This window comes from Lemur catta, chromosome 9 (genome assembly GCF_020740605.2).
Source record: "Lemur catta isolate mLemCat1 chromosome 9, mLemCat1.pri, whole genome shotgun sequence".
Classification (NCBI taxonomy): Eukaryota; Metazoa; Chordata; class Mammalia; order Primates; family Lemuridae; genus Lemur; species Lemur catta.
Genome location: NC_059136.1, coordinates 16,367,461 through 16,385,451, shown reverse-complemented (window position 1 = coordinate 16,385,451; position 17,991 = coordinate 16,367,461). Strand labels below are relative to the sequence as shown.

At 45.6% G+C, this 17,991-nt stretch overlaps 1 protein-coding gene across 5 annotated transcripts in view; it reads right to left on the bottom strand.

The window, feature by feature from the left end:
- Positions 1 to 17,991, bottom strand: part of LRRK1 (leucine rich repeat kinase 1) — a 126,009-nt gene that overhangs the window by 20,710 nt on the left and 87,308 nt on the right. For all 5 annotated transcript variants that reach the window (XM_045560649.1, XM_045560651.1, XM_045560650.1 and 2 more), the window contains 4 exons: positions 6,242 to 6,413; positions 3,806 to 3,969; positions 2,733 to 2,872; positions 797 to 1,046 (listed from right to left, as the gene is read on the bottom strand). In XM_045560649.1, coding sequence (XP_045416605.1) covers positions 797 to 1,046; positions 2,733 to 2,872; positions 3,806 to 3,969; positions 6,242 to 6,413 — 726 coding nt within the window. The remainder of the gene's footprint in view (positions 1 to 796; positions 1,047 to 2,732; positions 2,873 to 3,805; positions 3,970 to 6,241; positions 6,414 to 17,991) is intronic.

Sequence of the window (17,991 nt, the reverse complement as noted above, 5' to 3'; positions counted from 1 at the left end):
CTTAATTTAATAGATTCGTCCAGAGCATACTTTGGAACCCCAATTCTGCAATATCACAGAGTACTCCACATCTATTTAGAACAATTTAGGAAAATGAGAATATAAACATTCTTATTCTCCCCAATTTAATTTTTTTTAAAGAAACCAGATATAGCATTCCTTTGAATGAGAACATAACAGGACTTCACTGCTCTAAGAAAGCTGGTACGCTCTGGTATAGAATTGCCTCCAGGGAGATGAAATCACAGATTCTGGTTTCCACTGATTAGAGACGGTAGCATCTTTTATTTTGGACTTTGTGACCATTTCCTGTTGGATGGGACCACAGAACATTTCCTGTTTCCTCCAGCATTCTCTCCATAGGTACCATTTTAAGACTACTTAGGTAGAATCAGCTTTAAGAACAGATTTAGGGGATCCAAACTCTCAGCGTTAGGGCTGCAGTTGGGAGTCAGCATTTGCCAAAAAAGGAAATGAAGCTGTAGGTTCAGGAACATTCTCCTGCCTGAATGACCCAGATGGCTTCACCTGCCATGTACTGGGCCTGTTGAGGCCTCCAAAATGCAAAGCTGACAGCCTGGTTCCCTTCTGGTAGCCTAGGATGGGGACCTAAAAGTCACTTGAGATTTGGTGGGAGGCAACAGCTGGAGTGGCTGCCAACCCCAGCGCTGGGCTGCCCTGCAGTGTGGCGCTGTGGCTGGGCAGGAGGGATCCCTGGAGATCCCTGGGAAGCTGCCCCACTAGAAGCACCGCCCCGCGACCTTATACCTGTGTCCTGGGGGTCGTTGGTGCATACCTGGCTGGGAAGTCGGTCATGAACAGCTCAGGGACCAGCTCCTGGAGCGGCACAGGGAGGTCAGGGTGTCTGGGGCAGGAGATGAAGTCCCGCTCGATGGCTGTCAGCACGCAGTCTTCCATGTCGAAGTACTGCACGTCCTCCGATTTCTCACTGGGGTCCCCGTGTTGGGCCCAGGATGTCTCGCAGACCGGGCAGGGCACGTACTGCTCCATGAGTGGGGTCCCATCGCTCTCTGTGGCTGTCAGGGCTAAATGGGCATGGAGCAGAAGACAGCTCGCAAGAAGGCAGCTGTGGGTGGGTCCCCAAGCAGCACCCCACAACCCCAGGCGGGCTGGCCTTCACTGCAGGGGCCTGCCTGCCCTTGCCTACTCCTGAGGGAGGGGCTGAAGCTGCGTGCCACATTTGGGTGCTTTGCTGGAGAGCCTGCTCATCAGTCCTGAAAGATGTGCACAGGGAGGGTTCGGGGATGCTGCGGAGACCCACTCGGTGCTCTGGACCTGAGCAGGCTGGCTGACACGGGTGAGAGGAGGGTGGGCTCCCTTCTGCAAGGCCAGGCCCCAATACGTTGCTGCAGGCTGGGTCTGAGCAACACTCCAACAACCCAACCACAGCTATTGCGTAAGGGGCCATTCTTAAAATTAGAAACACAAGGCTTGAGATTACTGTGACGAGCAATGCAAGGGGAGAGAGTACGAATTGTAACAGGCAAAACCTAGTCACGGGGCATGGGCTCCCCTGCACACCTCTGATAGGAAGTGCACAGAAACACCCACCAAGGAGCCCTGTGGAGGTATCCTCAGGGCGGGCCAACAGCCTGCTCTGTGCAGGGTAGGAGGTGGATGCCTAGAACATTCTGGATACATCTGAGATCTGCAGGCCTGCGTGTCAAGCCTCCTGCTGGGAGGGGCTCCAGGCCACTGGCTGGAGGTGCTGGCTCTAGGCAGCCCTGTCTCAGGGGCCCAGCAGTCCTTTCCATCTCAGGTGACTGTCTACTGCATCCACCTGTAGAACTGCCCATCCTGATACAGGGGGAACACAGGCTGGCAAGGAGCCACAAACTATCCAGAAGGGTTCATATGGGCCTAGGGGTCCCCCTTGGATGGCAGAGCACCCTCCAGCTCACTACGACTCACACAGTGGACCACTTCACCTAAGCTGCAGGTGGGGGCGCTGGGATTCCAAACCTGCTCCCCACTTGCTCAGCCTCCGGTCTTCAGAGGCTCCGGGGCTCTCTGGCAGCCCCCTCCCCGCAGCTGCCTGCCCCTCATGGCGGCCCAGACAGCCTCCTCCCTTCGGGGTGCCCTGAGGGGTTGTCTCTACCCTGGCAGCAAAGCAAACCCGGGACCTCAGAAGCTTCACTTCAAAAAGCATTTCCTTTGGGTGAACCGGCAGTGAGGAAGCTGATCCCAAGGGTCTGAGGAGGGCTGTGTGGGTGGTTTGATCACTGCCGGGAAGGGTGGGGCAGGCAGGGAGGGAGAACAAGGCCTCTTGGCAGCTGTGGCTCCCTCCCTCTCCTTCCCTGCACAGGGATAACCCCCACTGCCAGCTCCCCCCAATTTCACCACACAGCCCTCACTGTGTAAACAAGGCACTATGAGGCTCACACTGAGCATCTCCTTGGACCACACCTGGCACTCAGTGTCATCTTCTGCCCACACACCGTGTGCAGCCATTGGGCCCAGTCCCGGCACATTCCCTGTGGGGTCCAAGCCCACGTCTTCCCCACAGCGCTTCCTGCCCGTGCCCAGAGCTGGGCTCCCCTGGGGCCAGGACGCCCACCTAAGGGCTGTGAAGACCCCCCTGGCTTTCTTGGGCTGAATCCCAGTGGGACTTTTGTTACCCCAGTGAAGCAGCCTTTCCCCCCAACCCCCCACTTCAGTCCATAAAGAAATATTAGCACGAACAAAGGCTTGGCTCCAGGAGGTTCTCTTACCGGGAAACCACTGATCAATCAAGGAATTGATGTGGTCCGTGATGAAAGCCATTGCTGAGAAGTCCCTCATTTCTGACTGGCAAATGATTTTTATGCCTCCGCTTTTTTTCTTTTTCCAGTTCACATCAGAGGATTCCACACTGCGACCCAGAAAGAGAAAAGGGCATGTGGCGGCCCGGCTGGGGGGCCCTGGGATGACAGCCCTGCCCCTCCTGCACCAGCCATGAGCGGGGCCCTGCCCTGTCCTTGCCCGCAGCGTGGTGAGGGGACGTGAGGAGAGTTCTGCAGAGAGGAGCGCTCAGGCTAGGACCTGACCCTCAGGTGTGGCCCCGAGGAGGGAGTTCCTGTCCGGCCCCAAAGCCCGGTGTCCTCATCTGCCAAGCGGCAGCTGTGGGCTTTCAGTGAAAACACCCACATGGCAGCACCGGGCCCCAGGAGTGGCCCAAATCAGGCCCCCCAAACAGTCACTTCCCCTTTTCCCTTCTCCTCTTCTCACAAAGCTGAAGAATATTTTGAAAAATTCATTGCGAATATTAAAACAATCTTATGTGTTTATCATTCATGAAATCTGTTGAGCTGACTTTATGTCTGTCTCTCTCTCAAAAAATAAAAACATAAAGGAGCAGGGAGCTGAGTTAGATATCGGGTTACTCAGCGGCAGGAGATGGGGGCTGGGGACCCCAGTGACCCCCCACAGCTTGGCTTCTTGTCTCAGAACAAGGGGGTGCTGGGTGGCTGCACAGACCATCCAGGGCCCACCTAAGTGGCTGTGGGAGGTGCCTGAGGGGCCCCTCCTGAGCCCAGCGGCCACCCACTTCCCTCAGGGCCTGAGCTGTGGCCATGTCACCTGCCCTCGCCTTTCCTGCCCGCAAGGGGGGCAGAGGGTGGGTGAGGAGACGGGAACCTCTGGGACACTCACGGGAGGGTCCTGCATTTTTAGGGAGCTGCCTCGATGAGCAGCTCTCAGGAGAATTCTGAGACCAAGAGGATGAGGCAGTCCAGGGAGGTGGCCCCAGAGGTCACTGCCATGGCCCCTGCTGACCCCGGCAGGCGAAGTTTCCAGGCGTTCCTACCTGAGATAGCCCCCGTCAAAAGTGACCAGGAGCCCTTCCTGCCAATAGATGGTCTGATTTCTTTTCACTCTGAATGTACTACAGCGATTTCTCTGGTTTCCTGTAAAACTGTAAATGGTGACTTTCCTGTTCCTGCTTTTAGTATTCTTCTTGTTTTCAAAAAGCTGAAAGACAGAGAAAAGACCCTGCTTAAGTATTCCGGGCTCCTCGCTGGCCCTGGGCAGAGCTCTAAAGAGGCTGGGCGGGCCCCATCTTGATAAATGACCCCCGTCTTTCCCACCCCTCCTCCCCGGCCCATCCTCGCTGCCGAGTTCAATGCTACATTATCTCACACGGTCCCCGCAACACTCTGGAAACACAGCTTTTTGAAAGGACTGAAAATAGGCTTTTCTTTTTAAAATATTTTCCCTTCCTGACTTTACAAGGAAAAATTCATGTTAGAAAATGTGGAAAATACAGAAAAATGTCAGGCAGAAAATAAAACACCAATTTCACACCAAGCGGAGAGAGCTCATTAAGATTTTGGTATATATTATTCCAGGATTTTTTCCCATCTACATATGTGTGTAAAGAACAGCCGAAGCCAGATTATATTTCTAATTTTGTATACTTTGAAAACTTCACTTTTCCTATGCTACTAAAAATGCACAGAAAATTCATTCTCTAAAGCTTAATATTCTATTAAGTATAGTAATTTCCTGAGCCAAGTCCCTTCTCTTGGATGTTTAAGTTGGTTTCAATCTTTTGCTCCCTCAAAAACACCTTGATGAACATGAGAAAAGCACAAAACTTTCTCTGATTTCAAATGACTTCCTTAGTTCAGATATTTAGCAGTGGGATTGCTGGGTCAAAGGATCTGAACGTTTTAAGGCTCTGGATGCATATTGAGGAATTGGATTTTGAAATGATTAGACTATCATGCGCACTGACCACCAGTGTGTGCAGGGCTCCCTTTCGTGCCTCTGGGGGTGGGAATGATGGCTCTGCTCCTTGCTATTTTGCCAGCTGGATGGTGGCATCTCACTGCTGCCTGAATTTGCATGCCTTTGATTAGTCTGAGATCAAACTCTCCCCTCCCTCTGTCACCCATCTGAATTTCAACAGGACTTCCACCCTAATTTCTAGTGAGGGACGATGCTGCCCAGCTGGTCCCCACTTGTGAGCTCAGCCTCCCACGATGCTGGTGCTCTGCGACCTTCCACTTAGGACGTGGCAAGAGGCAGAGTTCAAAGGGAGGGCAGGGGGTGGAATCAGAACCCAGCAGAGCCAGCGCCTGCGCCCATCCTTCCAGCAGTGCACCCTCCTGGTGCTATAAACAGATCTCCCTCCCTGCTGACACAGGCCGCAACGGCTATGGTTGATTTTCAGTCTCTTGCATTTATTTTTCTTACTATTTCAGTAAAACGGGAAGATCAAAGAACATTTTTATTGAGCCAAAATGTTATAATTCAATAAGGGCTTTCCAATTAGCATGTGGCAAAAGTAAACTCATACAGAGTTTAGTTACGTCAAGGATTCAACAGTCAGGGTTTATGCCAGGGGTGCACAAACCGTACAGTGCATCAGAATCCCCTGCGGGGCTTGTGAAAGACAGTGCTGGGCTCCACCCCGAGCTTCTGAAGCAGCGGGTTTGGGATGGGGCCCGAGAATTTACATTCTTACATGTTTCCAGGTGAGGCTGATTTTGCTGGTTTAGGAACACCACTTTGAGAAACACTGCTCTAGGCTAAATTGCTTCCATGTTATTGTCTTGCATGAAATTACTGTTGACTGACAGCTGGCACTCCTTTCCACAGCCCCCGGTGAACCCACAGAAAATAACTCCTTAGGCTAAGTCTTCACTGTTACCAGATCAACTTAAAGTTCTACACAAGTGGTTCTCCGGCTTGGCTGTACAGTGGGGTCACCTGGAAGCCTTCAAAATACCAGTGCTGGGCTCCACACCCAAAGATTCTGATTTGATTGGTCTGGGTGTGGTGTGTATGTGTTAGAGTCCCCCCCGGTTAAGTCTAATGTACAGCCAGGATGGCAAAACCATGCTTCTAAAGTCATGGTTCACCTGTGTTGTCACTGGCCCCGTGGCGTCACCTAGGGAGTGGTTAGAAATGCAGATTCTTGGCCCCAGTCCACACCTGCTGAATCGGAACCTCTGGGGCGGGGCCTGATTCTAAAACAGGCTAACATTTAGAACCACTGCTCTAAAAGGGAGTGTCTAAGCCGGGGGGGGGGGGGGGGGGGGGGGGAGGGGAGTGGCGCTGATTTGGTGTTCACAGGCTGGTTCAAATGGGTCTGCCAGCAGCCTGTGCCATGCCTGCCTCCTGGCCCTACATCAGTGACATCGCTGTGGGAAAAGGGTCTCAGTCAGGTCCCTCCTGCGAGGGAGGGTGCAGCTGCAGGAGCCTCCTGTGCATCCCCCTACGAAGAAACTGCCGCTACCTGCAGGTCCATCTCCGCCAAGCTGATCAGCATCCGCGCTATGAACCTTTGCCAGAAGCCGACAGGAACGAAGCTCATCTTAAACACCCTCTGAATGGTGTTGGCTGTGGGGTGCCGCATGCCGTGGGTGTCCAGGCCAGGTTTGGACGGAAGCAGGTGTGGCAGGAGGTAGCTGAAACACACCAAGGGAGACTGGTCAACACCAAGCCCTGCCGCAGGCCCTGCCCAGCAGACAGTCTGGCCTGGGGGCAGGCCCTGCGGGAACGGGAACGGGGCCCGGCTTCCTTCCTCCTCCGGCCTTTGGAACTCTACGTTTAGAAAGAGAAGGGTGGTTTATACGCTGAGAATACATGCTCCAAAGGAAAATGAAGACAGGTACAGTGAATATATTTATCAAGGGTTCTGAGCTAGAGAATACAGACTAGAACACAACTAAGGGAAGACAAGAAAACATCTGTGGTCCTAAAAATGTCAGATGCAGCAAATTGGAGTTGATTCTCTGCAAGCTGGGTTGGGGAATCACTTAACATTAACTTTGGTTGGTGAAGGAAAAACAAATACAGCTGCGCAATTCCAAGGACAGTGCAGATATTGGGGTCAGAGTAATGTTTTTGGCCTTCGAAGCTATTTATTGTTCTTGGCTGGCTGAGACAACACGATTGCCTTGCAAGTTAGAATGAGGCTGTTCTGTGCAAAAGAGGTATATTTTATGAGAACACTCTTGGTCATCATAAAAATGCTGCATCACCGTGTCAGCGAGGCGGTCACATCTGTTGTCATTTTTAAACAGCTGAAGCCTGGGAGGTCCCTCTGAAAGTGTGCTGAAAACCAGCATCATCTATGTGCTGTGGACCTTTGGGGGCAGGCAGGGGACAGGCACAGGGCGGCCCCTTGGGTGTGCAGACCCTGGACTCTTTTCTTAACGGAGGCTTCTTTGCCTTTAGCTCTCCTAATCGTCTTAATAAATAAGTTTTGGTCCAACAGAGGCCTTTAGAACCTTCTGGAAGAGACTTCCTAAAATATTACACAAGGAAAATTCAGTGACAGCCCAGTGGGCCAAGCACACAGAGGCAAATCCATCTCTGACTGGTGCGCTGCCACATGGGCACACGTGGGAAGAGAAGGCTTCCTGCCTGGCAGGTTGGTGAAGGGCGGACAGGGGCTGTGCAGGTGACCCAGCCGGTGCAGGTGGTCAAGTGCTAGGTCTTTTTTAGCCCTTTCAGATCCTGGGTGAAAGGACATTCCCAAACACCCAGCTAGATGCCTCTCTCCCACCCCAGGCCTCCCCATCCCAGTGTCCTGCTTTATTCCTTCAGATGCTGAAAATTCCTTCTTCTCTATCTGCTCAGCCTCCGTCCCCCAAACAGGAGGCCCTCGTCCCCTCATCTGTGCCTGCTGCCGCTCCCCCCCACTTCTCCCACCTTCTCACTCAGCCTGGTCTCTCACGTGGCTTCCACACTCTTCTCTCTCCTCGTTGGAGGGAGCATTCATTCTCTGCCCCCAGGCGGCCCAGCACACAGCACGGTGGCACACGGAAGAGGTGCTCAGTGATACTCTCAAGGGCAGAGAAGATTTAGAAGCCAGTGTGGCAAATGAAGAGATTCCAACTCTGGCCACAGAAGCCAGCTCTCAAAGTGCACGGAGGCCCTGGCGAGACCGCTGGCACTGGGTTTGAGGGCAGTCACCAGTTGGGAAAGGCTGTCCCAGGGAATAGCCAGAGAGTCAGCAAGATAGAACTTAAGAGGTGAATTATTCATGTGTTTGATGAACAAAAAGCAATGCAAAGCCCAGCAGGGCACAGTCCACACTGAGATGCCGGCTCATGCTACACCACAGAGGCGGCCTCGGACAGCAGGGCTGGAGCCCTTCCCAGAGTCTGCTGAGAGAAAAGGACTTCCTTCCTGAAAGAAGCACAACGGCTCACAAGTATCTGTGTGCTTTCAAGGGGTTCACAAATCCCTGAAGGTTTGCCAGGGGACTGAACGGGTTCTTGGACTGCAGGTGGAAGCCCTTGCTCTAAAAGGAGCAGCGAATGCATTTGTTCGCATTGATTCAGAGATCATAGGATCACAGCAGCCTGGCTGACCTTATAAAAGCTTATGATGCAAGGAGCTGGAACTCGCCTAGGACACAAGGGAACCATTATGCCTGTGCTGAGATGAAACATGTTCCTCTATTCATGGGTTTGTACAGAACCAGACAGCAGGGCTGTGAGTACTTCACAGGAAGAAATAGTAACAGTATCGGTACTGCTGATACCTGATGTCTTGGGAGCCTGCGGGTATAAGAGCTTAGGTATGAGAGACACTGTTCTACGTACGTTACATGTATTATCTAATTTAATCCTCATAACTATCACACTTGTAGGTAATAGTATTATCCCCATTTTACAGGTGAGGAAAAAGAAGTTAGTTGGGAGCCATACTCAGGCAGTCTGGCTCCATGTTCTAACCCGCTGTATAAGCCTCCACGAGGACTCGGCAATGATCTGGCTGATGTTATTGTTCAACCAAAAAAGTATCTATATGTATATTACAAATATATGTATATGTGTATAAAATACATGTATATATATAAACTGACTTGCTTTTACTGAGCACTAATATTTTCTCAATCCTCTAACCTGCTGATAAAAGAACCTCAAAGCTGTCAGATCTTGGCAATGTTGTAAACTCATAGGCTGCCTTACCTTGAGCTATATTGTGGATAAAAGTCAAGGACACCCCTGGGGCACGGTATGTGGGGCTGTGGGATTTTGAAATCCTCTTTGGGGTTTCTCTTTCCAGGATACTGCAGGGCTGGAGCAGCGAGGATTTGAGGCCTCCTCCCATACCTATGAGCCAAGTGGAAAGCTGGGTGTGGCCTCAAGTGCAGGGGCCCCGGCTGGCTCCCAGGAGGCCGAGACTCCCAGGAGACTCTGCCGGCTACACAGGGTCCAGGCCAGCTCCCTGGGGTCTCCAGTGGGCAACATGCAGGGATGTACAGTTGGGGGAGCAGAGTGGCGACCTGTCCTATGGAAGCTGCATGGCAAAGATCTGTGGATTTGGGATCCTGGATGCAGCCTCCCTGCCAGTGTCAGCATCAAACCCAGGAAGTGGCTGAAACTGAAACGAGACAAGGAGGCCCCAAGTACCAAGTTGATTCGGGGCACAGCGTCACCTGGAATCTGACCCCTCATGTGCTGCCTCCAGCCCTGGCCCTCTCAGGAACCTCAGCCCTGGAACGGGGGGTCTTTTTGGTTCAGCTGCTCAGGAAGATGAGTAGCACAGATGATAGTCGGGGGAAAGAAGCCAACATTACACGGTTGATGAAAACCAAGCCTTGACAGTGAGAACTTGACGGGAAAGAAATTTAAGTAAATTGAGTAAGAGCTTATAAAGAGTCTGCATGAGTTCCCTGGGCAGAGCACCCTGCCAGTAAGACTAGGGGGCCTCACTGCTGCTCCCCTGCCCTCCACAGGCCAAGTGCTGGGTGGAGCACATGCCAGCACTGGGGAGGCAGAGAAGTGTGCTGTTCAAGGGCTGACAGCGTACCTAGGGATCTGGGCAAAAGGGCAAGGGGTGACAAGTGGAGGAATATAGAGGCAGAAAAGCCACAGGAGGATGGTGGGAGAGCTCTCGAAGGGGTAGGAAGGTTCTCAGAGGTCCCTGGACTGGAGCAGAGTAGGGTGGTTGGACAATCTGGGCTACAGGAGAGGAGGTGGCACGGGGTCAGAGGGTCCTGAGGGAGGCTTCAGGGGTGAAGAAGATTGAGGAATATGCTTATCTGGCCAGAAGACAATGGAATGATGTCTTCAAAGCTGCCATCCCCAAGCCCTGGGCTGTGGCCCATTACTGGTCAGAGCCTGTTAGGAACGGCCCACCTATCACCGCCTGAGCTCCGCATCGCCCCCCACAACACCCAGCCCCCCATCCCCAGTCCATAGAAAAACTGTCTTCCATGAAACTGGTCCCTGGTTTGTCCCTGGTGCCACAAAGGTTGGGGACCTCTGCTTTAAAGGGCTGGCAGAAAAACTTGGCCCAGAATTCTACATCCAGGGAAAATACCCATCAAAAAATGAGAGAGTAATACAGACATTTTCCACATAAAAGTTTTGTCTGAAAAAGAAAATTTGTTGCCATCAGACTCAGACTTTCAGAAATGCTACACAAAATACTTCAGGCAGAAGAGATGATATCAGATGGAAACTTGGATCTATAGGAAGGAACAAAGAACACCAGAAGTGGTCAACATATTTTTTCCCCTAATTTCTTAAAAGGCTATTAATTGTTTAATTGTTTAAAGCAAAAGTCATAACACTGTATTGTGAGGCCCAAAACATATATGGTGGTCCCCCCTCATCTTCAGTTTTGCTTTCAGTAGTTTCAGTTACTGGTCCAAAAATATTAAGATATTTTGAGAGAAAGAGAGCGAGAGAGGCCACATTCATATAACTTATTATAGTACATTGTTATAATTATATTATTTTATTTTTACTGTTGTTAATCTCTTACTGTGCCTAATTTATAAATTAAACTTTATCATAGGTATGTATGTATAGGAAAAAAACATAGTATATATAGGATTCAATACTATTGTGGTTTCAGGCATCCACTGGGGTTCTTGAAATGTACCCTTGTGGATAAGAGGGGGGCAATGTATAGTAGAAATATGGACGACAATAAGAGTAATGGGGTAATGTATTTAATAATTATACTGTGCTAATGTTTTTCACTTTATGTGAAGTGGTATAATATTAATTACAAGTAGATTGTGAGATGGTAAGGATGTATATTCTAATCCCTACAGTAACCACTAAAACACAAGACCAAGACGAATAGCTAAAACACCAATAGAGAGAATGAAAATGCTAAAAAACAAATTTCATTAACTCAAAAGATGGAAGTAATAAATGAACAAAATAACAAAATAGATGGTATAAATAAAAAATAGAAAAATAGTAGACTGAAACCCAATTATATATTTAATTACATTAAATGTAAATGAATGAAATATTACTACTAAAAGGCAGAGATTGTCAGATTGGCTAATGGGCCATCAACAAGAGACTCATGTTTTATACAGATACTCAGATAAGCTGCTAATAAAAGGATGCTGAAAAAAAATCAAGTTAGAATAAAAAAAGCTGATGTAGCTATTTCAATATCTGACAAAACAGACTTCCAGAAAATAAGTAAATTACCAGAGATAGAGACATTTTATAATGCAAAAAAGGTCACTTCATTACACAGACAATTAAAAATATGTATGTAATTAATAATGACTTCAAAATATATGAAGTAAAACTTGTCAGAACTAGAGAGAAAAATAGACAAATCCATAACCCCCATTAGATATTTTAGCACCTCTCTAGGAATTGATAAAATGAGTAGAAAAAAAATCAGTCAGAATATAGAAGGTTTGAAAACACTTGAGCTAATTAAAATTTATAAAATACTCCAGCCACACCTACAGAACACACTTTTTGTGCACTTGGGACTTTCACAAATAAAAATCACATGTTGGCTCATAAAAAAGTCTCAATAAATTATGAAATACTGAATAATTAAAAATCAACACCAATATGGTAGGTATAAAGTTTCTAAGTATTTGAAAATAAAACAACACATTTCTAAGTAACCAATGGATTAAAGAAGAAAACAAGGTATGTAAGAAAATATTTCAAACTGAATGATAATAAAAACACAACTCAGCAAAATATGTTGTAGTTTTCAAATAAAGCAGTGTTTAAAGTTATGGTTTTAGATACTGTTATAGAAAATAAGAAAGGTTTAAAATAAATGACCTAAAGCTTCTACCTTAGGAAGCAAGAACAAGAAGCACAAACTAAACCCAAAGTGAGAGGAAGGAAGGAAATAACAAAGAGCAGTAATTGATGAAATAAAAAATAAAAATGACAAAAGAAATCAGCAGTGAGTGACAAAGTTTGGTACTTCAAAAAGATTTAAAAATTTGACAAACATTTAGCAAGATTGATCAAGAAAGAAAACAAGAAAAGATACATTATCAATATCAGAAAAGAGAGGATATCACTACAGGTTCCAGAGACATTTAAAGGTCATGAAGGGAATATTATTAACATCTTTATATCAATAAATTCCTTACCTTAGCTAAAACGGAAAAATTCATTGGGGAAAAAAAGCAACTTCCCCAAACTGACATAAGAATAGAAAATTTTATTAACTGTATATCGATTAGATATATTGAATTTGTAATTAAAACCTTCTTATGAAGTAAACTCCAGGCCGAGATGGTTTTATTGATGAATTCTATCAAACAGTTAACGATGATATAATACCAATCTTACAGAAACTCTTGCAGAAAAGAGAGAGGGAGGAAAAACTTCCCAACTCATTTTATGAAGACAGCAAATATTTGATCACCCATAGAAACATTAAAAAAAGTACATACCAACATACTTCATGGATATAGATATAAAAATTCTTGTACAAAATATAAGCTACTAGAATCTGGTAATATATAAAAAAGATAAATTATGAATAGCTGATAACTAATCTTGGAAATACATACAAGGTTGGTTTAATACTTGAAATCAATTGACATATTCATTTAACAGAAAAAGAATTGAAGAAAAAAGTTATCTCAATAGAGGCAGAACAAGCAATTTTTTTGGATAAAATTCGGTACCCACTCATGATAAAAAAACTTTCAGCAAACCAGGAATAGAAGGGAATTTCCTGAGTCTGATAAAATTTACATTTATAAAAAAATGCTTTACATGTAACGTCACACTTAATGGTGAAAGACTGAATGCTGGCCGGGCATGGTGGCTCACGCCTGTAATCCTAGCCCTCTGGGAGGCCGAGGCGGGTGGATCGCTCAAGGTCAGGAGTTCGGGACCAGCCTGAGCGAGACCCCATCTCTACTAAAAATGGAAATAAATTATCTGGACAACTAAAAATATATATAGAAGAAATTAGCCGGGCATGGTGGCGCATGCCTGTATACCCAGCTACTCGGGAGGCTGAGGCAGTAGGATTGCTTAAGCCCAGGAGTTTGAGGTTGCTGTGAGCTAGGCTGACGCCACGGCACTCACTCTAGCCTGGGCAACAAAGCGAGACTCTGTCTCAAAAAAAAAAAAAAAAAAAAGACTGAATGCTTTCCCCCTGAGATCACAAACAAGGATGTCTTCTCTCACCTCTTCTACGTAAGTCTTCATTAGAGATCCAAGTCAAAGAAATTATGCAAAAAGAAGAAATAAAATATGCAAAAATTAGAAAGAAAAAAGTAAAACTATCTTTTTGATAATAGAAATATATGTAAAAATCCTGAGAAATCTACAAAATCTATTAGAGCTAATAGGTGAATTTAGAAAGGTTTCTGGATATAAGGTAGATATAAAAAATTAGAAATCTAATTAGAAGATATACCATTTACCATAGCAAAGAACATAAATATGTAGACATAAATTTAACAAAATATGAATAAAATATGAATACTGAAAACAAAAAAACATTATTAAGAGAAATTTTCAAAAGACCTAAATAAATGGAAAGATATACTATGTTCATATTGGAAGATTCAATATTGTTAAGATGTCAGCTCTCTGATCTATAGATTCAGTGTAATCTTAATAAAAATCGCAACCTTTTTTTTTTTTTTGGTACAAACAGACAAGCTGATTCTAAAATTTAGATGGAAATGCAAAGGATCTGGAATAGTAAAAAATAATATTGAAATAAAATAACAAAGTTGGATGGTGTCATTTGCTGAATAATGACCCCTAAAATGTCCAGGTCCTAAACCCTAGAATTGTGACTGTTGTCTTATATGGTAAAAGAGACTTTGCAGATGTGATTAAGTTAAGGACTTTCAGATGGAGAGATTATCCTGAATTATCTGGATGGGCCCTAAATGCAATCACAAGTGTCCTTATAAGACAGGGGGAAGAGGGAGATTTGACAAGGAAGAAGGTGGCAATGTGACCACTGGAGCAAGATGCCACACTGCTGGGAAGGAGGGGCTTCAAGATGGCTGGCTAGAGGCATTTCATACTTGCCTCCTCCACTAAGAAGAGCCAAGACAGTAAGTAGATAATAATACTTTGAATAGATTATCCAGAGGGAACACTAGAATTCAACAGAAAAGTGATAGAAAATACCTAAAGCAAGGAAGGAGAAGGAAGTGAGGCAGCCTGCTTGGTCAGATTGGCTGGGAACAAAGAGAGACTCCCCAGTGTGAGCAAAGGGTAAGAGAGAGACCCTCAGTGGTCCACATTCCCACCATGGACTTCTGGAGTCCTAGCCGTGACAGAATTCTAGCCTCTTGACCCTTGTGGGTGCTGAAACCAAAATAGGGAGCTGCTGGGAGACTATGTGATGGCATTGCTCCAGGAAGGGAACTCATACTGGGTCCCACACACTGCCCAAGACCTAAGCTGCTATGGAAAGGGGCCATTTTAGAGCTCCATCCCCAACAGACTGTCCACTGTCCTGGGGCCCAGTGGTACTAGAGCTGAGGTACTAACATAAGAGAAGTGTGGGCTTCTGCCCCTGGGGCTGAGGCATGAGGGAGGTATGGGCTATCACTGCCAGGGATGAAAGCAGGTGAGGAAAGCCAATGTGCTCTACCCAACCAACACCATGGATATGTCTTCAGGAAAAAGTTCTCCCCTATAAAAGCAAATTCAACAAATTAGAAGTTACTGTTATACCAGATGTGCAGACATCAATGTAAGAACACAGGAAACATGAAAAAGCAAGGAAATATGACACAGCCAAAGGAACACAATAATCCTCCAGCAACAGATCCCAATCAGAAATCAGTTTATGAAATCCAGAAAAAGAGTTTAAAATTCTGATAATAAAGAAGCTCAGTGACATAACAAGAAAATTATGAAAAATAATACAAAGAAATCAGAAAAACAATTCAGGATATAAATGAGAAATTTACCATAGACAGTCATCATAAAAACCAAACAGAAATTCTGGAACTAAAGGATTCATTGAATGAAATATAAAATACATTTGAAAACTTTAAAAATGGATCAAGCTGAAGAAAGAAACTCAGAACTTGCAGACAGGTCTTTGGAAATAAACCATTCAGAAAAAAATAAAAAAATAAGAACAAAAAATAATGAGCAAAGCCTTTGTGGCATATGGGACATAATGAAGTGACCAAATATTCAAATTATTTGGGTCTCAGAAGGCAAAGAGAGAATGAAAGGGTTGGAAAACACCTTTAACAAGATAATAGATAAAAACATCCCAAGTCTAGCAAGGGATTTAGACATCTAGATATAGGAGGCGCTGAGCTACTGAAATAAATGTAACACAAAAAGACGTTATAGTCCATGGCACATTATAGTCAAACTATCTAAAGTCAAAGATGAGAGAATTTTAATCATAGCAAGAGGAAAGCATCTAGTCACCTTTAAAGGAACCCGCATCAGACTAATGGTGGATTTCTCAGCAGAAACCTAATAGGCTATGAGAGAATGAGATTATATATTTGAAGTGGTGAAACAAAAAAACCCTGTCAGCCAAGGATATTCTATCTAGCAAAATTATCTTTCATAAATGAAGGAGAAATAAATTTCCCAGACAAGCAAAAACTGAGGGAATTCATCACCACAAGACAGGCCCAACAAGAAATATTCAAGGGAATCATAAACCTGAAAGCAAAAGGATGACATTTACCATTGTGAAAACAAGGAAAGTATAAAAGTCACTGGTAAAGCAAACACATAAATGAGGAACAGAAAGGACTCAAATGGTACCATTACACAAAACCACCAAACCACAATGACAAACAATAAGAGGAAAAGAAAGGAACAAAGAATACACAAAACAACCAGAACAATTAATGATATGACAGGAACAAAACCTCATGTGTCAATAATAATCTTGAATGTAAACAGATTAAATTCTCCACTTAAAAGATATAGACTGTCTGAATGGATTAAAAAAATGATCAAACTATATGCTGCCTACAAGAAAAACGCTTTACTTATGAAGACATATATAGACTGAAAGGGGATGGAAAAAGATATTCCATGCAAATATAAACCAAAAATGAGCAGGAATAGTTACAATTACATCAGATAAAGGAAACCTTATAACTGATACCACAGAAATACAAAAGACCATCAGAGACTATGAACAACTAGAGCACATGCTAACCAACTGGAAAGCCTAAAGGAAATGGATAAATTTCTGAAAACATACAACCTCCCAAGACTGAATCAGGAAGAAACAGAAAACCTGAACAGACCAATAATGTGTAGTGAGATTGAATTAGTAATAAAAAACCTCCCAACAATGAAAAGCCCAGGACCAGATATATTCACTACCAAATTCTACCAAATATATAAAGAAGAACTAATACTAATCCTTCCCAAAGTATTCCAACAAGTTGAGGAGGAGGGAATTCTCCCTAACTCATTCTACAAAGCCAGCATTACCCTTATACAAAGATCAAACAAGGATATAACCAAAAAAGAAAACTACAGGCCAATATACCTGAGAATTATAGATGTGAAAATCCTCAACAAAACATTAGCAAACTGAATTTAACATCACACCAAAAAGATAAAACAACATGATCAAGTGGGATTTATACCAGGGATGCAAGGATGGTTTAATATATTACATCAACAAAATGAAGGACAAAAACCATGTGATCATTCAATAGACACAGCAAAACGATTTGATAAAATTCAACAAACCTTCATGATAAAAACTCTCAGCAAACTAGGCATAGAAAGACTATGCCCCAAAATACTAAAGGCCATATGTGACAAACCCATAGCTAACATCATATTGTATGGGGAAGAGTTGAAAGTCTTGCTTCTAACTAGAACAAGACAAGGATGCCCACTTTCACCACTCCAATTCAACATACTACTGAAAGTCCTAGCCAGAGCAGCACAGAGGGAACTCAAATGGGAGAAGCCAGTGAAAGATCACACTGCATGACTCTGTGCAGTCATGAAGTTCAACAACAGGGAGGACTAGGCTCTGGTGAGAGAAGTCAGAGCAGTGGTGGACGGTAACTCTGGGAAATTACTGAGAGAGTATGGGGAACTTCTGGGGTCATGGGAACGTTCTATATCTTGCTGTGAGTGCTGGTTACACAGTTGTATGCACTTGTCAAAAGTCATTGTTTTAGACGCTAGTGATCTGCATGTTCCACTGTAAGTAAACTTCACATCAGTTAAAAAACAGAAGCGGTTATGAGTGGCACAATTTAGTCAACAGAATTGTCTCATTTGGGGGCGGGGTGGCAGGGCCAGGTGGTGGAGGGGGTGGTAAGGAGTGGGTGTCTGAAGTACAGGGAGGAATTCTGAGCCCAGAAGTGCTACCCCGCAACCAGGGCTGTGTAGGGCAGGTGCGTAGCGGGACCAACAGCAGAGGAGAGAAGGGTGGGGTCTTGGAGCCAAGCCAGCCTCCCAGGTGGCAGCAATTTGGAAGCTCAGGTTTGAGGCTCTGAGAAATCTGGGCATTCCTCCTTTGGGGTATGGAGGACCAGGGTGGCTTAGGGAGAGGAGGGGGCCTTGAGGACACTGGAGGTGGGAGGGGGGGTGGGATGGGTCACTGTAGAAAAGGCTGCCCAGAGACAAAGGGTCTGATGATGACTTGGGGCAGGTTTGGCAGGGAATGGGGAGAGGGGCAGCCGAGGGCGCCCAGCAGCCAGCTTGGAGACCAGCACAGAGTCGTGAAGAGTTGGCCAAAGGGTGGCAGCTGAGGGGTAGCAGGTGCTGAGGAGGAAGGGAAGGAGGAGGAGCAGGG